At 52.1% G+C, this 26,203-nt stretch overlaps 2 protein-coding genes across 7 annotated transcripts; one reads left to right on the forward strand and one right to left on the reverse strand.

Moving 5' to 3' along the window:
• Positions 1-74: 74 nt before the first annotated feature.
• Positions 75-15,392, reverse strand: Odad3 (outer dynein arm docking complex subunit 3). Of its 4 annotated transcripts, none has more exons than XM_041657407.1 (13): positions 15,226-15,392; positions 8,937-9,058; positions 8,779-8,856; positions 5,499-5,666; positions 5,312-5,413; positions 5,098-5,223; positions 4,031-4,153; positions 3,309-3,461; positions 2,303-2,463; positions 2,063-2,219; positions 1,362-1,514; positions 941-1,025; positions 75-795 (listed from the first exon to the last, which is right to left on the reverse strand). In XM_041657407.1, the coding sequence occupies exons 1-13, from the start codon at positions 15,338-15,340 to the stop codon at positions 677-679; spliced, it is 1,662 nt and encodes a 553-aa protein (XP_041513341.1). In that variant the 5' UTR covers positions 15,341-15,392; the 3' UTR covers positions 75-676. The 4 variants fall into 4 exon arrangements, with proteins under 4 accessions (XP_041513341.1, XP_041513340.1, XP_041513339.1 ...); XM_041657406.1 differs by lacking the exon at positions 15,226-15,392 and adding an exon at positions 14,360-14,709; XM_041657405.1 differs by lacking the exon at positions 15,226-15,392 and adding an exon at positions 14,360-14,709 and having other exon boundaries at positions 5,499-5,669.
• Positions 15,097-25,911, forward strand: Prkcsh (protein kinase C substrate 80K-H). 3 transcript variants are annotated; one of them, XM_041657409.1, is made up of 18 exons: positions 15,097-15,242; positions 15,549-15,698; positions 15,859-15,975; positions 16,645-16,740; positions 16,836-16,893; positions 18,194-18,311; positions 20,070-20,199; positions 21,770-21,854; positions 22,195-22,273; positions 22,765-22,851; positions 23,019-23,177; positions 23,251-23,347; positions 23,634-23,703; positions 24,109-24,198; positions 24,620-24,694; positions 24,780-24,879; positions 24,968-25,118; positions 25,597-25,911. In XM_041657409.1, exons 2-17 carry the CDS (start codon positions 15,623-15,625, stop codon positions 25,112-25,114), a joined length of 1,584 nt encoding a protein of 527 aa, XP_041513343.1. In that variant the 5' UTR covers positions 15,097-15,242; positions 15,549-15,622; the 3' UTR covers positions 25,115-25,118; positions 25,597-25,911. The 3 variants fall into 3 exon arrangements, with proteins under 3 accessions (XP_041513343.1, XP_041513345.1, XP_041513344.1); XM_041657411.1 differs by having other exon boundaries at positions 23,019-23,156; XM_041657410.1 differs by having other exon boundaries at positions 15,164-15,246.
• Positions 25,912-26,203: the final 292 nt, after the last annotated feature.

Genomic DNA, 26,203 nt, shown 5'->3' on the forward strand with positions numbered 1-26,203 from the left:
CGGGCAGTGGGGCGGGGCGGCCGCGCGTCCAGTCGCGGGGCGGGGCTGGGCAAGGCGGTCGTACGACTCCAGAGGTCCCCAACCGGACCCTGGCACTTAAACCAACACAGAAGTCCGGGACCTCCCCCAAAGGTGTGTCAAGCTGTCACCCTGACCATAAGTCTTCCCTGATCCCAGATATGAGTGTACGGGGGACGACGACAGATCTGTGTCCCCGGGTGGGAAGTTCTTTGTGGTCAGTTGTGGTTGATCAGCCCCAGGTGTAGGAGTGCTCCTATGTCTGGAGGGGAATAAGGGCACACTGAATTTGTATCACAGGTGATGGGAACCCTATTGTCTCAGGCTGGAAGCTGCGAAGTGTCTGTGGCCCTGCATTTTGTGGGGTCAGCCTATGAGGGGCGGTGCAGGGCCAAGAAGAGGTGAATACCCAAGGGGTTAATCTGTGACCTTTATTGCGCGATTCTGAGGCGGACTCTAACCCGCCTCAAGAGATTTACTGTGGGAACTTCTGGCTCTCAACCTTTTTCCTCCTCCGGGCGCTGCCGGCCTGAGGTGCTTCCACGTCAAGCCTCCTTCAGCCCTTGAAGGAGCCTCGAGGCCACACCGGTAGGTAGCTCCAGAGGGTCGGAGGGCTCCCTAGAGGCCAGGAGGCATCCGAAGGGATGTGACTGCCAGTCTAGGACCTGCGCGACCTACTGCGCTTCTTACTGCGGGCTTCGATTAACTTCTGGGAATGAAGCTTGAAGGCAGCGCGGGTCGCCACATCAAGGTCGTCCTCCTCACTCTCCTCTTCGTCTGCAGGTAAGCGTGGTGGGTGGGAGGGGAAGAGGGCGTTTCTTTCCCCTTTCCCAGACTTCACCACACCATGCACCTCCTCTTTGGCCTTGACACAAGGCCACCTCGTGCCCCTCCCACCCATCTCCCTTTGGCGCACACTGACCAAAGAACTTGTCCTTGACACTGGCAACGGGCAGAAGGATGCGGGTGTTGTAGAGGGGCAGTTTTCCTTCTAACGTGGCCAGGAACTGCAGGAGGCAGGAGAGAGGTGTGGGACTGAAGCGAAGCTGTTCCTCCTCCCACCATACTTCCAGATAGTGCCCGGATTCTAGGAGAGACCACTGTCCACTCTCCTGCATACTCTTCCCCAGCAGGCTGACAACTGTCACTCAGGCCTGGGCTCTGGACCCTGCCTGTAGACCTGTCTAGAGTCATCCCAGGTTCTCCAGTCCTGCCATCTGATCCAACCAGTCCCGGCTTCTCTTCTTTGGATAAGAAGCTCACACCTCACCCCATCTGCTGTTCCCATCTCAGCGTGCCCTCGGTTCTCCAGCCCGCCCCCAGCCTCGACCCTGTGGCTGCACCTCTCGTTCTGTGATGTGTCGCAGCATCTCTGGTATGTCATGACTCTCTACTTGCCCCTGTAGTTTCAGCAACTTTTCCTCGACAACAACCAGCAGATTGGACACATAATCCTCTGTGTCCGGGTCTAACTTTCCTGCCAAAAGGCTATTATCCTGCAGGAGGGATAGGCTAAGTTAGCTGAGAGATGCGAGGTCCCTGCGAAGGGACAGGCTTCACCCATGAGTGGGGCTTTTCCCAGGGAGGGGAGAGCTTTGCAAAGAGTCCATCCACAGGCAGGTCCTAAAATTAAAGCCTCGCCTTAGGACTTGATCTATACAAAGGATGGGAGGTCTCTTTGAGATTAATACATGAGTGAGGGAGGCTTTCTAAAGAACTAGCGTCAGCTTTAGCCTGAGCAAATGAGGACTTCCCCAGGAATGTGGAACCCGGACAGTGATGCGCGGTGTGAAACTTTCTTCCTTAAACGAAGTCACGCTCTCTAGGCAGGAGACAGGGCTGGAATCCTGTGGCTTGTGTGGCACTTCAACTCATTCTGATGTTCTGGGAGGATGAGGGCAGGGCTTGCCAGGGATGGGGTGGAGCTTTCTGCAGTGGGGCCTCCCAGGGACAGTGTCCACTGGAGCGGATCTCCTTGGGTGCCCCCACCAAGGGGCGGAGCATCACTAGGGGTAGATCTTTACCAGGGAGGGGGGGGGCCTACCACTATCACGTGGTTCAGTTTGCTGGCCAAGTGCTCCAGGCAGTCCTTGGCCAACTGGAGAGTTCGCAAGGTGCGATCCAGTTGCTCCTGGATGACGTTGCGTCGCTGCTCCTCCTTCTTGAGTGTCTCCTGCATCGAGTCGCGGTGCCTCTGCTGACTGCAGGGAGCCAGGAGGTTCAGCAGCTAGCAGGCGGCTGACTCCAGCGTCCCCCAGGCCTCCCTCAGCCACTGAGGCCTCACCTCACCAGTGTGGCATCCCCGGAGTACTTGAGGTTCTCCAGCTCTCTCTGGAGCCGCTGCTTCTCCTCCTTCAGCCTCACCAACGTCTGCTCGTTGTCCTTCTTGAGAGTCTCTAACTGCGTGAAGGTCTCGTCCTGGGCCAGGAACCTTCGCACCACCGCCTGAGGACCACCCATTCCTGGTCAGAGCCTGGGCCAAGGGAGGCTCGAGGGCGCTCTGACTCCAACAGTGTCACACAGCCGTGTGTACGGAGGATTGTGTGGGTCTGCCGGTTCTTTCAAGGCTATACTTTCCCCCACGCCCTTTCCTGCCTATGTTTGAGTCAGCTAAAATCAGCATGCGGGAGGCAGCAGAGTGAACACCTTTCAAAAATCCCTGTGCCAGCAAGTTCTGGGTGGGTATCTCGCTAAACAGCACAAAGACGCTGTGTGTACCTCTAGGGTGTGATCAGGCCTCCCGGCTGTGTGTGTGCCGTGGCACACGTGTGGATTTCAGAAAGCAACTTGGAGGAGTCTGCTCTCACTTCCCACCACACCGGGCCCAGGAACTCGAGTTGTCGGGCTCGAGAGCCATCTTCTTTACCCGCCAAGCCATCTCACCAGCTTGGGACCCGTTTCTGAAGGGGTTCTCGGACTGCTGAATGAATTCACGGCTGATTGCCTGGGGATTAACCACTTTCCAGGGGTAGCTGGGTACAGAGAACCCAAACTGGAGAAACTGACTGGGTGTGTGGGGGTCAGTATTCTAAAGCAGGATCAGGCGCTGGAGGGAGACACAGAGCAGGGCTGGGATTCCGAGGTTAGGGGCAATACTGGGCAATCCACTGTATTCTAGATCATTCCACACAGTGATGATCTGAGAAACAGGACCTGAAAAATAAAGCTCCCAAAACTGACATACCAAACAAGTTAGCACAGTGGAAGAATGGAAGAAATTAAGGGCTGATGTGGACAGCTCCGCCATCCTGGGAGCCCTTCCTGGCTCACACGCAGCCTGGGGCACTCACGTGCGATTCAGCCACTCCAGTGGCATCCTTAACCTTGCCGAACATCACTTCCATCTGGTACATGCCCCAGCGCTGCTTCAGCTCCTCCTCCTTGTGCCGCTGGTGGTCCTGGATGGTATCTTCTGACTGCAGCAGGACATGCTCTCGGTGCGTCTGCTTGAGGGTGGGGGACAGTCAAGGCTACCATCAAAATCAATTCCAAACAGGGCTTGGGACAGAGGTCAGGAGAGGATCCGGCTTAGATTGTGAGGAACAGTCTAGATATGGTTATCCCTGCAAGACTCAGAGAGGTGACCTCAGAACCAGAGTAAGGAAGCAGGGTCATAGAAGGAGTGGCCTCCGGAAAGGGGTGGGCGAGAGCCCCAGTCGGATTTGGAACAAAAGCGGCTAAATTAAATGGGGTAGGATGAGGAGAGGTTCAGACAGTCAAGGTGGTGCTGCAGGCCGCAGCGGAGGTTCAGACAGTCAGGGTAGGGCTGCAGGCCGCAGCGGAGGTTCAGACAGTCAGGGTAGGGCTGCAGGCCGCAGCGGAGGTTCAGACAGTCAGGGCAGGGCTGCAGGCTGCGGCCTCTCCCAGGAAAGGAGGATGAGGTGAGATTTGTGGGGGGCGAGGTCAGGACAATGAGAGGAGTAGGGAGGGCTCGGTCAGAATGTGGGGGCAAGGCAAGGCTGAGGCTGTCTGGTCTGAGCTGGCCAAGTCCTGCACCCTTAGGAGTGCACACCTTGCGCTCCATGCGCTCTGTTAGAAGTTTCTTCTCTTCCGCCCGCTTCTTGCAGTCCGTTATGAAGTATTCGCGCTTCTTGCGGTCCCGGATGGCAGTCTCCTCCAGGTACTGCAGCTGGCTCTAGGGCAGGCAGGGGCACCTGGTATCTATCCAGGATAGACAGGGAGCATCCCCAGGCAATGCCGCAGCAGTACAACTGCTGGGAAAGACTTAAAGACAACTGAATTCTGACTAGAATTCCCTGAGCCTTTGGTGCTCCATTGCTATTTTCTCTGAATTGAACACTCCCTCTTAGAGGGAGAAGGCGGTTCAAGACTCAGGAAGTCGCTGAAACTTACAAGGCTCAAAAAACAAGATTCACTGGGGGCTGGAGAGATGGCTCAGTGGTTAAGAGCACTGACTGCTCTTCCAGAGGTCCTGAGTTCAATTCCCAGCAACCACATGGTGGCTCACAGCATCTATAATGAGATCTGGTGCCCTCTTCTGGCATGCAAGCATACATGGAAGGAATGTTGTATACATAATAAATAAATACTTAAAAAAAAAAAAGAAGCAAGATTCTAGGAACAGAACTCTAGAGATGTGACTTTCACGTCAAAACTCCTCAGCCATGCTCTGCAAGGAAGCCCAATAAACTCATTGATTCCCCAGCACTTGGGAGGCAGAGTCAGGTGGATCTGTGTGAGTTCGAGACCAGCCTGGTCTACAAGAGCTAGTTCCAGGACAGGCTCCAAAACCACAGAGAAACCCTGTCTCAAAAAACCAAAAAAATAAATAAAAAAAAATAAACTCATTGTTCTCCAAGTTAGACTTTGGTGGAGTGGTTGATGGTTTTTTATTTTTGTTTTTGTTTTTAACTTTGCAGCCCTGGCTGTCCTGGAACTCTATGTAGACCAGGCTGGCCTGGAACTCACAGAGATCCGCCTGCCTCTGCCTCTGCGCACGAGTATTAAAGGTGCATGTCATCGCACCTGGATGTGGATACTGTGCTCTATACCGTCCTATAACGTTGGCAGCTGTGACAGAACCCCTCCCCACTCCACCCTGGGGTGGTCGATTAGTACCTTGGCGAGGTCCCGGGCATTTAGAGCCTCTTGATTCACCACTTTCAGCTCCACTACCTCATGCTTGGTCTTCACCACCTCAGCTTCCATGGAGTCCAGCCGGTTCTCCAGGTTGAGACTCTCCTCCTGGCACATGGAGAGAGGGAAAGCTTGACACTGCTGTCCCTGGCCAGGCCTGCCCTCCTCACCTATTGCTCTCTCCAGAGATCCCTACCTGGAGGTAAGACTTGAGCTGCAGGTATACATTGGTAATGTGCTCTGCTTCCTCTGCCTTCATCCGGGCCTTCTCCAGCCGGTTCTCCAGGTTGCGCATGGTCTAGAGGGACAGCAGGCTAGGCTGGGTCCCTTCCGTCGCCACTCAAGCCTCCCCCAAAGCCCCTGTAGCCCTCGGCAAGCCCCACCTTGGCAGCCTCTGTGTTGTTGTCTTGCACCTCCGTCGTCTCCAGCTGGTGCAGGCTGTGCTGCATCCTCAGCTCCTCCAGACGCTTCTGTCGCAGCGTCACCTGGTGTCGCAAAGCATTCAGCTGGTTCGTCTTATCCCTCAGCTGGTGCTCCAGGTGCTCCAGGGCCTCCTGGGGAGGGCAGAGAGCAGAACCTCAGCTTGCCCTTCCCAAGGACTTGAGTCCTGGCTCTCCCAGAAGTCCTTGTCCCTCTGGTCTCCTAGTTGACTTCCAGACCTTTGGCATCCAGCACTTTTTTTCTGTGTGTGTGTGTGTGTGTGTGTGTGTGTGTGCAGGGGAATTCAAGCCTTGCACAGCTGGACAGCGGCTATATCTCTGACCTATAGTCTCAGCTCTCTTTTACATTTTTTTTTTAAAGACGTGGTCTTATGTAGTCTAGGCTGGCTTCAAATTCTGTATCCAGCTGGAGATAAACTTGAACTTCTGACCTTTCTGCCTGCACCTCCTGAGTGTTGCGATCATATTGCTGTACCATTGTACTCCATCTAATGAGGCTCTGGAAATCAACTGGGGCTTGGACTTCATGTGTGCTAGGGAAGCATTCCACCTGTTGAGCTACACTTTCAGCTCCTTCGTGTATGTGTGTGTGTGTGTGTGTGTGTGTGTGAGAGAGAGAGAGAGAGAGAGAGAGAGAGAGAGAGAGCACAGCTATGTACACAGAGGTCAGAGGTCAATGTCTGGTATCTTTCTCTACTGTTTTCCAGCTTTGATTTGAGACAAGGTCTCCCACTGAACCTGAAGCTGGCTGGGTCACTAGACTCGTTGTTGTTGAGAGCTCTGTGCAGCCTCCTCTTCATTTCCCTAGTGCTGGGATGACAGGTGCATGCAACCACACCTGGACCTCATGTGGAGGTCGGAGGACAACTTGTGGGAGGGAGTTGGTTCTTCCCTTCTACCATTTGGGCTCAGAGACAAACTCAGGTCCCCAGGCTTGGCAGTAAGCACTTTTCTCTGTTGGGCCATCTTTCCAGCCCACACTCAGATTTTCCATGGGCTCCGGAGATAGGAATTAGGCTTACACAGCAAGCTTATTGCTGACTGAGTCATCTCCCCAGGTTCCTATTTTATCTCCCGTCACGGTTTTACGTTTTTATTTTCATTTCATTTCTAAGTGTAATAGTGTGTTGTCTGCATGTATATCTGTGCACCATTTGTGTCTGATGCCCCAGGAGGCCAGAAGGCAGCATTGGACCCCCTGAAACTGGAATTACAGACAGTTGTGAGCATGCAGACAGGTGGGAGTGGCACCCAGGTGCTCTGTGCTCTAAACCACTGAACCATTGCTTCAGCCTCCAGCCTAGATTTGTAAAGATTTAAGGATTCTTTTCTCCCCACCCCCCAAACTGGAAAGCTGAGCACGTGCAGCACAGCACTGGACTGGCATGTAGTCAGCTGGGTGACCCCACAAAGCCTCACATGGGAAGAGGATGAGGAAGGTGATAGCTAAAGAGAAGAGCCCTGTGGCCTCAGACAGGGGCAAAGCCCAAAATGGCACAGGAGATCTACTCCATGAGAGGTGGGTTCCTGGCATCACCAATAATCAAGTTGCCAAACACCATTCCAATGCCAGGCTCTGCTCTGGCTACACCACTGTGGTGGCCTCGATATCAGCAAACTTAGCTGCTGTGCCCATGTCCAAGAAGACATCACTGGAAGTCCTGTCTGGCCTCCTGGAGAGGGCAGCAGCTGCAGGAAGGCCATCCAGGTGAGGGACTGGGAAGTCCTGTCTGCCACCTGGAGAGGGAGCAGCTGCAGGAAGGCCATCCAGGTGAGGGGCTGGGAAGTCCTGTCTGCCACCTGGAGAGGGAGCAGCTGCAGGAAGGCCATCCAGGTGAGGGGCTGGGAAGTCCTGTCTGCCACCTGGAGAGGGAGCAGCTGCAGGAAGGCCATCCAGGTGAGGGACTGGGAAGTCCTGTCTGCCACCTGGAGAGGGAGCAGCTGCAGGAAGGCCATCCAGGTGAGGGGCTGGGAAGTCCTGTCTGCCACCTGGAGAGGGAACAGCTGCAGGAAGGCCATCCAGGTGAGGGGCTGGGAAGTCCTGTCTGCCACCTGGAGAGGGAGCAGCTGCAGAAAGGCCATTCAGGTGAGGGGCTGGGAAGTCCTGTCTGCCACCTGGAGAGGGAGCAGCTGCAGAAAGGCCATTCAGGTGAGGGGCTGGGAAGTCCTGTCTGGCCACCTGGAGAGGGAACAGCTGCAGGAAGGCCATTCAGGTGAAAGTCTGGGCTCCTCAGGAGGGAGGCAGACAGAGGCCCCATCAAACTCCTGATACAAGAGCTGGTCAGAACTGGAGAAACAAGCAGTGCCCTGGGAGTTTACCTCTTTTACAGCCTTTTCATTCTCCCAGTTTTAGCCCTTGGTCTCAGCGCTCAGCTTCTCTACCCTTCTCTTTCTTTCTTTCTTTCTTTCTTTCTTTCTTTCCAAGACAGGATTTCCCTGTGCAAAAGTCCTGGCTGTCCTGGAACTTGGCTTTGTAGACCAGGCTGGCCTTGAACTCACAAAAATCTGCCTGTCTCTGCCTCCCAAAAACTGGGATTAAAGGTCTGTGCTCCCATCGCCCCACTTCCTCTTTTTTTTTTTAAAGATATATTCATATTTAATTATGTGGATGAGTTTGGGTGTGTACATGTGTTGTGCAGGGCCCTAAGAGGCCAGAGACATTAGATTAGGTGCTGGAGTCACAGCCAGTCGTGAGCAGCCTCAAGTGAGTACTTGGAATCCAATCTGGGTCCTCGACAAGAACGATATGTTCTGTTAACTAAGGAGCCATCTCTCCAGATTGATACTGACTCCCACAACCCAAGGTTTCAGGTCTTACTATATAGCCCAGGCTAGCCTTCAACTCCTGTTTGAGCTTCCCTGTGCTTGAAATAGAGGCACCCCCCACACACACTCAACACCTGTCAGTCTTCCACTAAGACATACCTTCTTGGAAGGGCTCACTTTGCTTAATCACAAAAATGCCACCCACAGTAACACTGGATCAAACACAAGGTCAGTATGTATAACGACAGACCAGCACGATGGCTCAGTGGGTGAAAGTGCTTGCTGCCATGCCTGATGGTCTGAGATCCCTCTCCAAAACTCACATGGCAGGAGGGAACCAACTTCCAAAAGTGGCTGTCTGGCCTCCATACCCATGCTGAGACCCGAGACTGCATATACAAAAATAGGACAAGAAGTTGGTGCGGAGAAAGTGAAGAGGTTTGGGGGAGGAGCTAACCTCACAAGTCCTGTTCTTCAGGTAAGGCTTCTCTGACTTCCATTCCTGAATGATTGCCTGGACCACTTTGGAATCTCCCTGCCAAGGAGAGGAGACCAGTCACTTCCTCAGTTCACTTGTTAGCCCCCAAAACCCTCCACTCACCTGTGCACCCTCACCTGAAGCAGGTCTTTTAGCTGCATGCGGAGAGCCTTGGTCTCCTCTTGAAGCTGGCTGATAGTATCTTGGTTCTTCTTCATGTTCCATTGGGAGCTCTCATAAAAGGCCTTCCGGTCACCCTCTGGGGAAGACAGGGGTCACTGTCATTCCCAGAGAAAAGACCTATTTGGTGGTGGTGGGTTGTTTTGTTTTGTTTGTTTTGTTTTTGTTTTTAGATAGGGTTCCTTGTAGTCCAGGCTTGCCACAAACTCATCAGATAGCCAAGGCTGGCCTTGAGCTCTTACTCCTCTTCCATCCATCTCCCCGGGATGGCAGATGTACAGTCATGCCATGCTCAGTCTACGCGGAACTGGTGTTAGAGCATGCCAGGCAAGTAGTCCACCACCTGAGCTGCAGCCCCAGAGCTCTCGCTTAAAAAGAACATGAGGAGGAGGAAGTGCGTGTGTCGTGTGTTGTGTGAGTACACCCACACAGGCATGTGGAGAGGCTCATGCGTCGGTGCCCTGAGCGGCCAGAAAGACATGGCTGTTCTCTGTATCACACTCGTCTCATTCTTTCTTCTTGTAAAAGATTTGATTTTAGTGGCTTCATTACTCTTCTTGCAGAGAACCCAAGTTCATTCAGTTCTGACACCCACATGGTGGTTCAAAATCGCCTATACTCTAGATCCAGGGGGTCAGAATTCCTCTTCTGGCCTCCTTGGGCGCTCCCCCCCCCAAGCACATAAACATCATTAAAAATAAAACCATGAACTATTTTAAGTGTGTGTGTTTGCATATGTGTGCATGTGTGCATTCCTGCCAAGGCCAGAAGCTGACTGGAGTCCCCTGGAGCTGGTGAAGTTAGAGGCAGTAGGGAGCTGTGGGAACTGAACCTGGGTTCTGGAAGAACAGTGTGCAGACCTGACTGCTGAGACATCGCTCTAGTCCCCTTCTCATTGCTTTTGGAGATAAAGTCTGTGAATGCTGAGGCTGGAGTCTCTCTCTGCTAGGCTGGCAGTGAGGCTCCATTCTACCCAACTAGGAGCTGCCATTGAGACATTTACAGAACACCCAGTTTATTACGTGGGTAATAATTGGAAACTCTGGTCTTCAAGATCTTGAAGCAAGCACTTTTAACTTCTCAGTCATCTGTCCACCATCACTACTTTGGTCTTGTTTTTTTCAGAGAAAGTCTCTTATAGCCCGGCTGGTATGGAACTCACTATATAGTCAAAGGTGGTTTTGAACTCCTGATCTTCCGGTCTCCAGGCCCCAAGTGTTGAGATGATAGATGTGTTCCATCATTCCTGGCACTCAAAACCTTTTGCGAATTGTTTTTTGTTTGATCTCTTTACATAGGGTCTCAGTACGTATCTCAGGCTAGCCTGGATCCTCCTGCCTCAGTCTCTGGTATGCACCATTAAGCCCAGTTAGCAGTATTATGGTGCCCGATGGTAGAGAGAGGACATTTTGCCGGGTGCAGGGGATGAATTCTAATGCCCTAAGGCACAGTGGAATAAGTACATTATAAAATATCTCATGTGTTGCCAAATAGCTATACAAAGGATCATAGGCCTTCACAATAACATCAGCAAACCTGATGATGCCAACTGCCACAATCTAGTCATGATACAATACCTAAAACACCACTTTGTATCCCATCAACATGTATGAGTAGTCCATGTCAGTCAAAGCCATGTGAGCTGAACAGGTGTGGTGATGTACTCGGGAGGCAGAGGCAGGCAGATCTCAGTGAGTTCAAGGCCAACCTGGTCTACAAATTGAGTTCCAGGACAGCCAGAGCTGTTACACAGAGAAACCCTGTCTCAAACAAAAAAACAACTCAACCAAACAAAAAGCAAAAATCAGAGCCTGGAGAGATGACTCAGTGGTTCAGAGGACTGCTCTGCCAGAGGTCTGATCCCCAGCATCTACAAGGCGGCTTACAACAGTCTGTAACTTCAGTTCTGGGGGTCTCCAAAGGCACCAGGCACACACATGATACACAGACAAACATTTAGGTAAAATGCTCATATGCATAAAAAATTTTAAATTAATTTTTTAAAAAAGCAAAACCCATATGGCTATGGCTATAGCGCATGCCTAGCCTTCATGGGACCCTGGGTCTGATCTCAAGATCTCAAGAAGCAAAAAAATGAATAAAGAAACAGGTATGGGGCTGGAGAGATGGCTCAGCGGTTAAGAGTATTGCCTGCTCTTCCAAAGGTCCTGAGTTCAATTCCCAGCAACCACATGGTGGCTCACAACCATCTGTAATGAGGTCTGGTGCCCTCTCCTGGCCTGCAGGCATACACACAGACAGAACATTGTATATATAATAAATAAATAAATATTTCAAAAAAAAGAAATGGGTATGGTATTCTGCTTTAATCTCAACACTCAAAAGTCTTTGGCAGACAGATTTCTGAATTCAAGGCCAGCCAAGTCTATAAAAAAAAAAAAAACTAACCAAACCAACCAAACAAACAAAAAAAAAACATTTTTTCTCTCCTGCCCATAATTTTTTTTAAATATTTATTATATATACAATATTCTGTCTGTGTGTATGCCTGCAGGACAGAAGAGGGCACCAGACCCCATTACAGATGGTTGTGAGCCACCATGTGGTTGCTGGGAATTGAACTCAGGACCTTTGGAAGAGCAGACAATGCTCTTAACCTCTGAGCCATCTCTCCAGCCCCCCTGCCCATCAATTTCTAGTGTGCTGGTGCATTCTTTTACTCTCTTAGAATGGAAAGTAGAGGAGAAGGATCAGAAAGTCAAAGTTCCAGGGAACTAACTCAGGCCATCAGACTTTGCAGCAAGCATCCTTATCTGCTGGACATCTTGCTGACCTACATTCCTTGTTCTTTCTTCTCTCTCTTCCTTTCTCTCCCTCTCTCTCCTCCCTCCTCTCCTTTTTCTCTCCCTCTCTCCTCCCTCCTCTCCTTTTTCTCTCCCTTACTCTCCCCCCTCCTCTCCTCTCTCTCCCTCCCTCTTGCTCTTCCTCCCTCCCTCTCTCTCTCCCCCTCTCCCACCCTCTTTCTCCCCCTCCTCTCCTCTCTCTCCCTCCTCCTCTCCTCTCTCCCTTCCTCTCCTCCTCTCCCTCCCTCTTTCCCTCCTCTCCTCTCTCCCTCCTTCTCTTTCTTTCTTCCTCTCCTCTTCTCTCCCTCCTCTCCTCTCTCCCCTTCTCTCCCCCTCCTCTCCTCTCTCCCTCCCCCTCTCTCTCCCTCTTCCTAATCTCTTCTCTCCCTCTCTCCCCCCCCACCCTCCTCCCTTCTTTCCTGTGTCTGTCTCTCTCCTCCCTCCTCTCCCCTCCTCCAGGATCTTACCCTGTGGCCCAAGTTGGCTTTTACCTCAATAGATAGACTATACTATACTATCCTCAAACTCATGGCAATTGTCTAGCCTCAGCCTCTCAAGTACTGCAATTACAGGCGTGTGCAACCATGCCTGGTGTACTGGTGTACTTTACAATTACAGGCGTGTACAACCGTGCCTGGTGTACTTTACTTTTTTTTTTAACTAAAAGAATATTAAGTTCAGTGAGGCTCAGGTAAATGCTCCAGTGCTTGCCCAGCACAAGCAGGGCTAGGTTAGAGCCCCAGCCCAGGCTAGCTTTGGATTTGTTGCATGCATACCCATGGATGATCTTGCACTCCTAATCCTCCTACTTCTCAACACACACACACACACACACACACACACACACACACACACACACACCACGTTCGCCTGGAGCTAAATTCAGCAATCTGCCTGTCTCTGTTTTGGGATTAAAGTCGTGAGCCACCACACCCAGCCTGCAAGATTACCTCTTATTTTGGTGGTGGGGGTGGGGGTGGTGAGTTCAAGACAAGTTTCTCTGTTGTAGCTCTTGCCGGCTGTCCTAGATCTCACTTTGTAGACCAGGCTGGCCTTGAATTCACAGAGATCTGTCTGCCTTAAAAGTGTGTAACACCACAGCTTGGTTTAAGATTACACTTTAATAATAAGAGTAACGGCATACAAGGGTTTTCCAAATGCTGGCATAATCAATATCTGGTCTTGATAGTTCTTTGCTGTGGGGCTGTAATTAGGCCTTATAACTTGTAAGACCCTCCTCCTGGCCTCTGCTTAATAAACCCAAGTAGTAGCCTCCCCCACTCAGCAATTCAACAGTCCAAAAAGTCTGCAGACTTTGCTCAGTGGTCAGGAAGAGCAGCACTATCTCCCTCCACGGAAGCCACTAGTTTTCACTTATTAACCATAGCAATGCGCACTATTTTGAGCATTTTATGAATTTTGAGCACTATACTGTAGGGTTATGCCCATTTTATAGATGGAAAAACTGAAATACGATTATATTATTCCTAGTTCCCCAAGAGCTAACGACTACTATGCAGAGCTAGGGTTCAAACTCAAGAGAAACAAATTCTCCTGGGGCTGGAGATGTAACTCAGTAAAGTGCTTGAGTAGCATGCATGAAGCCCTGGGTCCCAGCCTCGGTCCCTCATAATCCAGGCATCGTGGCATACGCCTGTAACCAAAGAGGTGAAGTTAGGTCTCCTTAGAGTTCAAGCCAGCCTGAGCCACATGAGACCAAGTCTCAAAAATAGTAATTTAATGGGGGCTGGAGAGATGGCTCAGTGGTTAAGAGCACTGCCTGCTCTTCCAGAGGTCCTGAGTTCAATTCCCAGCAACCACATGGTGGCTCACAACCATCTGTAATGGGGTCTGCTGCCCTCTTCTGGCCTGCAGACAAAATACCAAGAATACTGTATATGTATACATAATAAATAAATAAATCTTAAAAAAGATAGTAATTTAATAAATAAATACAAATTGGGCTGGAGAAGCTGGGCATAGTGGCACACATCTTTAATTCTAACAGTTGAAAGGCAGAGGTAGGCAGATCTCTGAGTTCGAGGCTAGCCTGCTCTACAGAGCAAGTCCCTGGACAGTCAAGGCTACATAGAGAAACCCTGTTTTAAAAAAACAAAAACCAATAAATAAATAAATAATTTAATAAAATTGGGCAGGAGAAATGGCTCAGTGGTTAAGAGCCTTGCTGCTCCTGCAGAGGGCTTGGAGGTCAGTCTTTACACCCACAGTAATCAGTCTGTAACACCTGTAACTACAGCTCCGAGGGATCCACTGCCGGATCCTGGTTTTTGAGAGTATTTCACTCGGTCCACAGACACTCAAACAACATAATAAATAAATCAAGAAAAACAAACTCCAGAATCTGTGCCCCCCCTCCCCCAAACACTTTAGAAGAGGTAAGATTACAGTGAAACGTGAAGGAAAGGCAACGAGAAGTACGGGCAATGTGAATGTTTGCATCTCCACGTTAGTCACGTAGATTCCCACTGGTGAAGCCTGGCACAGGGTGCCTACTCAGAAGACTGGGTGAGTACTGTTGATTCCTGATCCTTCTGGGTCCTCTGCAGCCATCTTACCTAACAGCTGGATTTTCCTTTGTAACTCAAGCATCTGTGCTTGCATGGAAGACTTCATCAACTGGTGGGAAGTTCCCGACTTGAGACGCTGTGCAGGCCAGGCCTGTGCCCGGCCCAAAGCCTTGCCTCGGTGGCCCTGACCCTTACTGCCCTTGACTTTGGAAGACGGAGCTGGAACTTGCTCCTGGATAGTCACAGTATTGGTCCCGGCTGCCCAGCACAGAGGAGATGTCATGGTGATTGGCTTGAGGTTGGCTTGAGGTCAGGAAGCCTCTAAAGTAGGAGAGTAACTAACTACAAGTTGGCGTCTTCAGTCCAGGTTCCCTGAGCTCTGGGAATGAACTTTTGCTAACTGCTTGGCTGGCGGCCTCTAAGCATCTCCCGGTTGCTAAGTAACTTCCTCCCCCCGCCCGTGTTCCCAAGGAAACGACCCGCGTTACACTCCACGGCTCTCACTGGCTGGCGCGGCTCGGAGGGGCGGTCCCACAAGGAGGCTCAGCAAAAGAGCGGCGCGATCGTTCGACGAAGGGGCTGGTCGCTTCAGCGGTCACGTGCCCCCTTCTCCTCCCCCCCCCCCCCCCACCCCGTGGCCAGAGACGCGCCACTCCCAAGATGGAGGCACATTGCGCCGCCATTAAGCGCTAGACTTCCGATCCGTTCTCTCGAAGGCCGTCTTCATGTTCCCACTCAAGATGGCCGCCTCAGCTGCGGCACCCGCACCCTTGCCACTCCCAACATGGCGTCCTCGAGTTGCCTTTACCCAAGCGTGGCGGGCAAAACGGAAGTGACGCATCCTAGAGCGTTCCGTTTTCTTTCGGCTGCAGGAACCGTGGCTGCTCAGCCAGACTGGTGCGGTGGCTCTTGACCTTTGTCTCGGCCTCGTGTAGGTGATGAAGTAGCAATGGGAGGAAGGCACCCTAATTTCTTATAGGTTGCATTAGGGAGGGTGGTGTGGAGGGATTGTAAATCCTTTGGGTCCATTGGCGGGAGCTGCCCACTTCACCCCGTTATAGAGAACTAGGATTTTGAGTTCCCTTTGAGACTTCCACTGGCTTGGATTGAGGAGACCCCCTAGCCCTGCACCTCCAGCTCGGCAGCCAGTTGAGCCCTCCTTTCTGGGAAGCAGTGGTGAGTCCAGTTTTGGATAAGCACCCCTCTCAATGACCTGATGCTTCATCCTTTCCTACAGTGAGAGGACATAGCACATCTTCCTGCAGCCTGCTTCCTGCCGCAGAACACACTTCCGGTCTCGGCCCGGACGGGATGTTGCTGCTACTGCTTCTGTTACCCCTCTGCTGGGCGGTGGAGGTTAAGAGACCCCGGGGTGTTTCCCTCAGCAGTGAGTCCTCTTTGTGTATAGCCTGGTGGTCGGGAGGGGCATTTTCCTCCCTTTGCCTCAGTTTCCCATAACATTTCCACTGGTGAATGGATAGGACAGAGGTGGTATTTATTCATTTATTTAAGAAGATCTGGGCTGAGCCTCTTGTTCTCCTCCCCAGATCATCACTTCTATGACGAATCTAAGCCTTTCACGTGTTTGGACGGCACAGCCACCATCCCATTTGATCAGGTGAACGATGATTACTGCGACTGCAAGGATGGCTCAGATGAACCCGGTGAGCTTTTGCTGCATGTCCTCATTGCCCGTTCAATAAGCCTGCCGAGAGCAGATGCCCCGTAAGGATTAGGGTCCCATCTTCCCGTTGCTCTCCGCTCAGTGAACAGAAGGAAGGACAGGAGTGAGATCCCTGTTGGCTTGGGTTAGCTCATTGATAGAATTTGTAGGTTTCGGTCTCTGGTTTCATTCCCAAGTAAAAGAATATATGTTCAGGTTTATGACCAAGTCAGCAGATGGCATTGTGGGACCCAGGACTAGCTTCCAGGAGGAGGTAAGGTCTCTGGCCAGGAAAAGCCAACACAGACACCTCTCAGAGGTGGGAGGGGGAGTAAGGCTGAATGGCATTGTACTGGTGAAGGCTAAGGAGGAGTTGGGGGTGGGTTGCCTTAGGAGAAGCTGCGGAAGACTGGAAGGTTCTGTTGCAGGCCTCTGAAGATAGTTTCTTCCCTTGGTCCTTGGTATATTTTGTTTTGCAGACACTCTTATATAACCCACGCTGGCCTCGAACGCGTTGGTAGCTGAGAATGACCTTGAACTACCGACCCTGCTTTTTTATCTCCCAGCTGCTGGGATTCAGCCAACTTCCACCTGTTTTTCTCATGCTTTCTATGAATAGATGAGACGTGTCTGGCTTGGAACACATTCAGCAAACTCTCTTTCTCTGCAGGCACAGCCGCTTGCCCCAATGGCAGTTTCCACTGCACCAACACGGGGTATAAGCCCTTGTACATCCCCTCCAGCCGGGTTAACGATGGGGTGTGTGGTAAGTGAGGGTACTCTGGGGATCTGGGGAAGGAGGCAGGGGCCAGCTGGAGGAGACCCTGCCCTCTCTGATCTTTGCTCTCACCTCTGCCTCAGATTGCTGCGATGGGACAGATGAGTACAACAGTGGCCGTGTCTGCGAGAACACCTGCAGGTGGGTGGGTAGCGGTGTGGCACCCTGGGTTCCCTGGCTCTTGCCACATTCTACTTGGAAGTCTGGCTGGTTCATTGTCTTTTTTTTTTCTTACTTTACTTATTAAGATTAATTTTTATTTGCTGGGTGTGGTGGCACAGACCTCCAGTCCCAGCACTTGAAAGGAGGTTTATTTTTATCTTTTTTTGGGGGGAGGCAGGTAGAGTATATGCCACCCACATGCAAGTCGGCTGCAGAGGTCAGAAGAGGGTGTCTGATCTCCCCAGGAGCTGCAGTTACCAGTCGAATTGAGGGCCTCTAGAAGAGCAGCTAGTGAAGTCTGTCCAGCCCCTCCTTTCTTTGTTAGAGATAGCCTTCCCTCAATGTGCCCCATCAGCCTGGCCTCAAGCACCTCCTCCCTTAACCTAATGCTGCACTTTCAAGCCTACACCATCTTGGCTCCTTTTGTCCTTTTGTGAGTCCACTGGTCATGCCCCTTGGGAACTCTAATTACCAGAATTCCCTCCAGCTGTGAAGCAGTTGAGATTGTTTACTTGTTTAAAGGGATGGGAGTTGGTGCTACGACAGGCGCGTAGGCCTATAATCACAGCACTTGGGAGGTAGAGGTAGGAGGATTAGGAGCTCAAGAGTCTTTTGATTATACAGTGAGTCTGAAGCATGGGCTTCTAGAGACCTGTTTCAAAAAACCTAGGGAAAAAGGGAGAAAATCAGTGCAGGAAGAGAAACGACTTGATTTGTGTCTGGTTGACAACTACTTGGGCTCTGATTGGGTCAATATTCTCAATATTTGGTTTATTTTTTCCCACCCCCACTTGTTTGTTTGTTTTTAATTTCTTTCCCCTCCCCCCCCCTCTCTCTCTCTCTCTCTCTCTCTCTCTCTTTTGAAACAAGGTTTCTCTTTGTAGCTCTGGCTGTCCTGGAACTCACTCTGTAGACCAGGCTGGCCTCTGCTTCCCAAGTGCTGGGATTAAAGGTGTGCATCACCATTACTGGCTTGAGCCTCTTTGTCAGTTTGAGGGCTAGCTTCCAAGCCCATTCATTCCCCACTACTTCTGCTCTGTCTGTAATCCCAAGGATGGGCAGACTATGCACACTGTCCAGCTTCTTAAGGACAGAACTGAGGCCTCTGGTCAAAAAGAACTTGGAGGGGCAGGTTGAAGAAGGCTCTTTCTGTGCCTTACCTTTCTTAGCATTGTTCGTGGGGTTGGGGGTGGAGCTTGCAGGTGACTCAGGCCCTTCTGGAAAAGGCAATTCTGCTGGGTCTTGAGTGTCTTTAGTGGAACTTGTGTTTCTACTCCAGAGAGAAGGGTCGTAAGGAAAAGGAGTCCCTGCAGCAGTTGGCTGAGGTCACCCGAGAGGGCTTCCGCCTCAAGCAGATGCTCATTGAGGAGTGGAAGACAGCCCGGGAAGAGAAACAGGTGAGGGACCCAGAGAGATGCATTTGTAGGACCTGGGCCTGGGGTCCTTGAGTGATGGGCGGGTAAATGCACGTGGGTATACACTTGACTCTGGGCTGTGATGAGCCTGTGTCTTCCTTTATGAGTGGTTGACTGAGCACTTCCCAGATAAGAGGCTATCAGATTACGAGCCAGAAGTGTTAACTCCTGGAGATAGGAAGAACATCTCTTTGTACCCCTGCCTCACTGACTATAACAGGCTGGTGGTTCGTGACACCTTAGTTCTGGGGAAATCCCTCAGTTAAATGTCAGTAGAAACTGTTTGATTGAATGAGTACGGTAGGCACTCGAGGATTCTTGGGCTTGTGTGTCTCCCTCCCTTGCCCACCACTGGCTTGACTCACCACGGCTCAGCAGCAGCGCTGCCTGGGAGGTGCTTCCAGTGCACCGAGACAGGACTCCAGACTGTTCCTGTCCACAAAAGATCCCAGGCTCTTCTCTCCTACCCTCGTGACTGGAGAATCTCTCTGAATTGAGGAGGCTGGAAGGCCCTGCTTCCTTCAGTGGACAGTGATTGCCCTTTCAAATTCAGGGGATCTAGGGAAGCCATCACTTTGTGGGAGCCCTCTCTGTACCTCTACACCAGAGCTTGCCTGGGGCCCTTTTTGTTGTCTTTGAATTGATTTATTTGTTGAAATGGCCTCACTATATAGCCCTGACCTGCCTGGAATTTCCTTTGTAGACAAGGCCGGCCTCAAACTCACAGAGTTTTAAAGGTGTGCAGCACCATGCACACATGAGGCTGGAACCCAGGGCCTTATAAGCTAGGCAGGTGCTCTAGTAGTGAGCCACAACCCCAGGCTGTCTAATGGAGTTCTGCCACTGCTGAGCTACACCCCAGCCCCTCACTGGGGGATTCTATGCAGGGGCTCCATCACTGAGCCACACCCCAGCCCCTCACTAGCGGATTCTAGGCAGGGGCTCTACCCCTGAGCCAAGCCCCAGACCCTCACTGGGGGACTCTAGGCAGGGGCTCCATCACTGAGCCACACCCCAGCCCCTCACTGGGGGATTCTCTGCAAGTGTTCCACCCTTGTTCTGCACTCCCACCCCTGTTGCTTCTCAGAACATAAATAGATGCCCAAGGTGTACCTGGTGCTATGCAGGTTAGAACCAGACCTGCACCTGCCTTGGGAATGTTAGATCAAGGTCGTTAGAAAGTTCTCTTCTTGCTCCTGGGTAGAGGCGTTCAGGGACCTCAGGGCATCCAGAGCTTTCTGCGTGGTCACCTATCTTAGGGGCAGGAAATGAAGAGGATTTCCTGGAGGAAGGGCCATATTATTGGAGATCTGTAGGTAATTCATACCAGCCATGGAAAGTGTTCCAGGTGGAGGGGTCTGAATCTTATTCTTGAGTTTCAGGATGGCAGGGTGTGGGGGTTGAGATGGCTCAGAGGGTAAAAACCCTTGGCCACCAAGCCTAATGACCTGAGTTTGTTTCCCAGGACAGGAGAAAACTGATTTCCTCTGAGTTGTCATCTGACTGCCACATGTCTCCCTCCTCAAAGAAAAAGGCAGGGGTAAAGTTTAGATGATGGACATGTGACAGGTGGGACTGAGGGAGGGGCTGATGGCACACAGAACATCAAGGGAACCAGAGTAAAGTAGGGATACACTGTGATGCAGGCATTTCGGAATGATCTTGGGGAACAGAGGCACTTGACAAAGAGAGGACCAGGCCTAAGCAGAGCTGGCCTCTCACCTTCTCCTCTCTTTCCAGGGTAAGCTGCTTGAACTGCAGGCTGGAAAGAAGTCTCTAGAAGACCAGGTAGAGATGCTGCGGTTAGCAAAGGAAGAAGCAGAGAAGCCAGAGAAGGAGGCCAAAGAGCAGCACCGGAAGCTGTGGGAAGGTATGCTGTGGGTCAGCACTGCAGCTCTGACCAGAGAGGAACCAGGGCTGGGAGGTCTAATTCCTGCTGGCCAAGAGCTACCTCTGAGCTACACTCATCTCATCTTTCCTTTTGAGGCAGGGTCTCATGTGGCTCAGACTGCCGTAGTTTTTTTATGTAGACGAGGAAGACCTAGAAACCCTAATCTTCCCGTTTCTATATGTTAGATGCCAGGATTACAGGGATATACTACTATGCCTGGGTTATTTATGTTTTGATTTGTTTGCTTGCTTTTCTTTGTTGGTATGTTTTGAGACATGGTCTGGAACTGTGTGTAGACTAGACTGGCCTTGAACTCCTAAGGGTCCACCTGCTCTGCCTCGCAAGTGCTGGATTTGAAATGTGTGTCTCACCATGTTCTGCACTCGGTGATTTCATTTGTTTCTTACCATGATTGCTTATTTCTTTGTGTGCCTAGTTAACTTTGTATTGGCCATTAGTTAGGAAAGCTGTAAGAATAATTTGTAACCTTGGATGTAAGATCCTTCTCTACAAATTTCTGTTTGCATTTTGTCTGGTGCCTAGAACCTTCCCTCCAGGAATCTCAAGCCCAAATTGAAGACCTTTGACCTCTCAGCAATGTGTGGCTCCCTTGTGGTAGTAGAGGCTGATGTAGCGCCTTGATCATGCTTGGCCCACCCTTGCCCGGCCCCTCACCAGGGGCCCTAATGCTGTGCACTGCTGTGCTAAGCCTTCAGCCTACACAGAGTATGAACTTAGATACATGCATGTGTTTTCTGACATGACCTGACCACCTCTGAGGAGATGCCGTCCTCCTGAGGTCACCGGAGACTCTTCTGTAGAGCCCCAACCTTGATCTTAGATTTGGTTATACTTGTTCCATCAGCCACAACAACTGTCATCCCAGCTCTGGGAGGTTGAGGCAGGAGGACTATAAATACCAGACAAACTTGGCCTACATAAGTGAGATCGTGTCTCTAATAAATGACTGAATTATAAAGAAGGAGCCGGGCCTTGGAGACTATTGTTCTAGCCCTTAGGAAATAGATTAAGAATTCCAGCCCAGCCAGGTGTGAAGGAAAACATTGCTACTCTGCCAGCTGCTTAGAGCTCTTGCAGTGTCTGTCCCTGGCAGGGGTTTGGACACATCTGCTGACTCAGTCTTGCTTCCTCCCTCCACTGTCCCATCTTTCCCGGCCCAGGCCTCCACTTGCCTTTTCCCCACCTCCTCAGCCGTTCCCCATTTTACATCTGTTTGTATGTGTGTGCCATGGTGCACATGTAGAAGTCAGTACCCACCTTCCATCTTGTGGGGCTCAGGACTGAACTCAGTTTGTCAGGCTTGGTGACAAGCTTCTGTACCTGCTGAACCATCTTGGTGGCCCTTCACTTACTCAGCTTGTTCCCAAATTCGTCCTCCCTCCAGAGGACACAGACCTTTGTTAAATCCAGGGTCGTGTCCCCAGTGCTCAGTGTAAGACTGCTCTCACGGTGGGACTCTGTGCAGGTTTTGGGGGTGATGGGATTTGGCCACTTATGGTACAGCATGACAGAATGCCCCCCTCTACAGAGCAGCAAGCTACTGCCAAGGTCCGGCGGGAACAGGAGCTGGCAGCCAGTGCCTTCCAGGAACTGGATGACAACGAAGATGGGGTGTAAGTGTAACTGCCCACTGAGAGTTCTTCACCCAAGTCTGACTAGCCTGGCCTTAGACGCGTCAGGTAGCCAGTCTGGTCTCAGGTTTATAGTCCTCCTGTCTCAGCCTCTGGAGCCTTGCAGTGGCAGATGAGAGCTGTCACTACCATTGGGCATGTGGGGCAGAAGCAGATGGAAGGGCTAGGGTGTAGGTGTTGTCTAGGACCCACCCTGCCTTGGCTCTCTTTAGAGTTAGGTCTCTTATAGGGGAGGGTGGGAAGTGGCTGGGCCCTGCCCCTCCCATCCTAGCCCTCACACGTGTAGAGATCCCACAGAAGCCTCCCCCTTTTCTGTACTCAGGGTCTCGGTGGCAGAGCTACAGACTCACCCGGAGCTGGACACAGATGGGGATGCAGTGCTATCGGAAGAGGAGGCCCAGGTACCCCAAGCCTATCCTTGGCCTAGAGTGAATTCAGGGTGAGAGGGTCAAGGTAGGCCTTCTCTGGGGAGAGCTCCTTGTGGCTGCCTGGTAGAACCCTAGACTGGTACCAGGGCAGCATGGCACCTGTCCCCAGGCTTGTCCATCCCACTTACCTTCTGCTTGTTGCTCAAAGTAGGAGTCTGTCTTTCTCTCTGCCTGCCATCCCTGTCTCTGCCCCTCTACCATTTCTGCTGCAAACCAGGTCCTTCCCTGCCCATTCTGAACCTTTGCTTAGAGTGTAGCACACTTTGGCACTGTGCCTCTGTATACCTGTGTCTTGTCTTGATGTCCCCTTACTTCCCAACCCCTGGGACCTCCTTCAGGCCTGGGTTGTCCCTCCTGGTCATATAGTACCTGACCCATCTGCTATGGCCTGGTCCCTAGTTGTAAGTGGCAGGGTGTGTGGGCCTCTGGGGGCCCTAACCCTGACCCTACCCCAATGCACACAGGCCCTTCTCAGTGGGGACACAGAGATTGACTCTACCTCCTTCTATGACCGTGTCTGGGCTGCCGTCAGGGACAAGTACCACTCTGAGGTTTGTGGGAAAAGGAAGGGAAGTGGTCCTATCCCCAACCCCTCACAAAAATATCATCTCCTGTGCTGGTCCCCGGTCCTCCATGGAGGCCAACCCTCCCAGACTTGGGAACTAGTGTTCTCCAGCCTTGAGGTCTCAGCATTGGCCTCTACAATCCCGGGAGCCAGGTGCTGCCCACTGATGTTCCTGCCCCTTCTGCTCCGGATGTGATTGAGCCCAAAGAGGAGCAGCTACCAGTGTTGCCACCTACAGAAGAGGAGGAGGAGGAGCCAGAAGAGGAAGAGGAGGAGGAGGAGGAGGAGGAGGTGCAGGGGGAGAAACCCAAGGTTTGTGTTGGGAGAATGGTGGGCAGATGGGTGGCTGGGGCTGCCTGCTAACTGGACCCTGCCCCCTCCCCAGGAGGCCCCAGCCCCTCTACAACCCCCACAGCCTGCCAGCCCCACTGAGGAGGAAAAGATGCCACCCTATGATGAGGAGGCACAGGCTGTCATCGATGGTGAGTGGGGACCTGCTGGGAAGGGACCCCTGGCCCTGCAGTGCCCGAGTTGCTGGGGAGTTACTGTTTCTATCCCGAGTCCTCCCTCCTCATGGGCCGCACTTGTTTGTAAAACGTGCACAACAGGGCGGGAACCTGCAGGCTCCCAGGAGCCCTGGCCTGTACTCTAGAGAGCCAGCGACAGGAGGTTCACTCTGCGCTGGTCGGCCTATCCTTCACATTCTCTGTGGGGCCCATTCTGGGTTTTTCATGGAACTGGGGCCCACTCTCATCTCCCATCCCTCAGCTGCACAAGAGGCCCGGAATAAGTTTGAGGAAGCCGAACGGTCCTTGAAAGAGATGGAGGAGTCCATCAGGTGAGCCCCAAGGCCGCCTCCTGCCCGGTGACCGTCTACTGCCGGCTCCTTGGAGGAGGTGTGAGCCTGGTTCTTGCAGGGCTCCAAGCACAACCTGTGTCTATCCACCATACATACAGCTGGGCCTTCTGTGTGGGCTCTCGTGTCCTCACTTTGCCCGAACCCTTCTGTGTGGGGCTCTCATATCCTTACACCCCCTTCCCCTGGACCCTTCTGTGTGGGGATCTTGTGTCCTTGTACCCCCTTCCCCCGGACCCTTCTTGTGGGGTTCTCATATCCTTACACCCCCTTCCCCTGGACTCTTCTGTGTGGGACTCTCATATCCTTACACCCCCTTTCCCTGGACCCTTCTGTGTGGGGCTCTCGTGTCCTTGCCCCCCTTCACCATCGGATCTGCTTTTCCAGGAGTTTGGAACAAGAGATCTCCTTTGACTTCGGTCCCCATGGAGAGTTTGCGTACCTCTACAGCCAATGCTATGAGCTCACAACCAATGAGTACATCCTGGCACTGGTCGGGGGAGGGGTGGGGAGGGGCAAGATACAGGGGAGGAGGGCACTGGGCGAACAAGAGTTGTAGTACCTATCTGAGATCTCATCACTGGGGGACTGAGGCAGGAGGACCTCAAGTTGAGTCTGGGCTCCATCTCCAGCACCTCATGAAACTGGGCATAGTGGCACATGCTCGAAGTGGGTGTAAGGAGGATCGTAAGTTCAAGGCCAGTCTCAGTTACTTGAGCATGTTTGAGGTCAGCCTGGGCTGTGTGAACCCTGTCTCTAGAAGGGAACACAGGCAGGGTCCAGGGGTCAGTGGGCATTGAAGTGCCAGTGAGCCACCTGTCCTGGATACCGAGGAGACTGGGAAGGGTCCCCAAACCTGTCAAGCATGTCACTCAGCAGCTCCTCTCCCCGCCCTTAGGTACATCTACCGGCTTTGCCCCTTCAAACTGGTCTCCCAGAAACCCAAACATGGGGGCTCTCCGACCAACCTTGGGTGAGTGGGTTGAGGTTTGTTACCCTTAACCCTGCCCCCAACCACCCACTGGCCAGGCACTCAGCACCTCTGCTCTCTCCCATAGCACATGGGGCTCGTGGGCTGGCCCCGATCATGACAAGTTCAGTGCCATGAAGTATGAGCAGGGCACCGGCTGCTGGCAGGGCCCCAACCGCTCAACCACAGTGAGTGTCTGACCTGGGGCTGTGGGGACCTGGGCCTGGACCAGCCCAGCCCAGCCCAGCATCGCTCCTGCTCTGTCCCTGTCCCCAGGTGCGCCTGCTGTGTGGCAAAGAGACTGTGGTGACCAGTACCACGGAGCCCAGTCGCTGTGAGTACCTCATGGAGCTGACGACACCAGCAGCCTGCCCAGAACCACCACCAGAAGCACCCACTGAGGGAGACCATGATGAGCTGTAGCCTGGTAAGGAGGCTGGATCTCTGTCTGCTCTAGTGTGGGTGTTGCTACTTTCTTAACCTGTGCTCCTGACTATCTCTCTCTCTCTTTCTCTCTCTCTCATTCATTCATTCATAGTTTCTCAAGATAGGGTTTCATTTCTCTGTGTATTCTTGCTTAGCTTTCCTAGAACTCACTCTGTAGAGTTCCAGGACAGGCTCCAAAGAAACAGAGAAACCCTGTCTCGAAAACAAAAAAGACAGTATATTGTGTAGTCCATACTGGCCTTGAGCATTTGTCAGTCCTGCCCACTGTGCCACCCACCACGCCCAGTGTACGAGGTACTGACGACTGACCCAGGGCTTTCTGTGCTAGGCACACAGTCTGCCAGCTGAGCCATATCTTCCAGAAATAATTTAGGTTTCCAGTGCTGGTGCTTGCTTTTGCACCAGCCCATGTCCTGGGCTTTCTAATTCTGTCTTTCTAATTCTGTCTTCCATCCTAGAACTTCAAGGCCTGAAACCTGTCTACTGATCCTGCAGTCTATGGACCAAGGCCTGCCTACCCAGGGTTCCTGGCTGTTCTCCAGGTAGCAGGAACCCCGTGGTGCTCTAAGCCCCGCTTCTGGCCCAGGCTAGCCAAGCCATCCATATTGCTGAGGCCCCAGCGGCCTCCAGAGATGGATAAAGGAGCTCACCCTCCTTGGATTTTTGGGTGGGAGTTAATCCCTGCTCCACCTCACCCCTGCCTTCCCAGCTGGTAGGAGATGAGTGGATGACCTCACACGTGACCTCAGAACAATAAATGTGACTCGTCCGTATTGGCTGTGTGTGCCTTTTTCCCCCGTTGGTCTATATAGTTGAGGCCAGCCTCAGGCTGTCTCCTTCCTCAGTCGCTCAGGGCATGGGCCAGCATGCCTTTATTTTGGGGTGTGAACAGGAGGCAGATGTGGAAGGTGGGGGGTACCGCTGTCAACTTAGCAGGGTCTGGAGTTGCCTAGGAGACAGACCTGGCTGTAGTTACAGAGAAGGAGCAGAGGTCAAGGTTTGGTGACGTGTACCTTAGCTCCTGCAGCCATCTCTGCTTCCTGGCTGCAGTGCCAGCAGCTTCAA

Source organism: Microtus oregoni, unplaced genomic scaffold (assembly GCF_018167655.1).
Source record: "Microtus oregoni isolate MIOR12 unplaced genomic scaffold, Mior012 000008F_ref0000371, whole genome shotgun sequence".
Lineage (NCBI taxonomy): Eukaryota > Metazoa > Chordata > Mammalia > Rodentia > Cricetidae > Microtus > Microtus oregoni.

What these genes read in the sequence shown, in the direction of transcription:
- Prkcsh (XM_041657409.1), top strand. Translation starts at nt 15,623, where the DNA reads ATGTTGCTGCTACTGCTTCTGTTACCCCTCTGCTGGGCGGTGGAGGTT. An exon ending in GCACCGGAAGCTGTGGGAAG is followed by an intron (nt 20,200 to 21,769) that starts GTATGCTGTGGG and finishes CCCCCTCTACAG; the next exon opens with AGCAGCAAGCTACTGCCAAG. An exon ending in GGCTCTCCGACCAACCTTGG is followed by an intron (nt 24,695 to 24,779) that starts GTGAGTGGGTTG and finishes TCTCTCCCATAG; the next exon opens with CACATGGGGCTCGTGGGCTG.
- Odad3 (XM_041657404.1), bottom strand. Translation starts at nt 14,594, where the DNA reads ATGACATCTCCTCTGTGCTGGGCAGCCGGGACCAATACTGTGACTATC. An exon ending in AAGGAAAATCCAGCTGTTAG is followed by an intron (nt 9,059 to 14,359) that starts GTAAGATGGCTG and finishes TGTCTTCCCCAG; the next exon opens with AGGGTGACCGGAAGGCCTTT. An exon ending in GGGGATGCCACACTGGTGAG is followed by an intron (nt 2,220 to 2,302) that starts GTGAGGCCTCAG and finishes GGCTCCCTGCAG; the next exon opens with TCAGCAGAGGCACCGCGACT.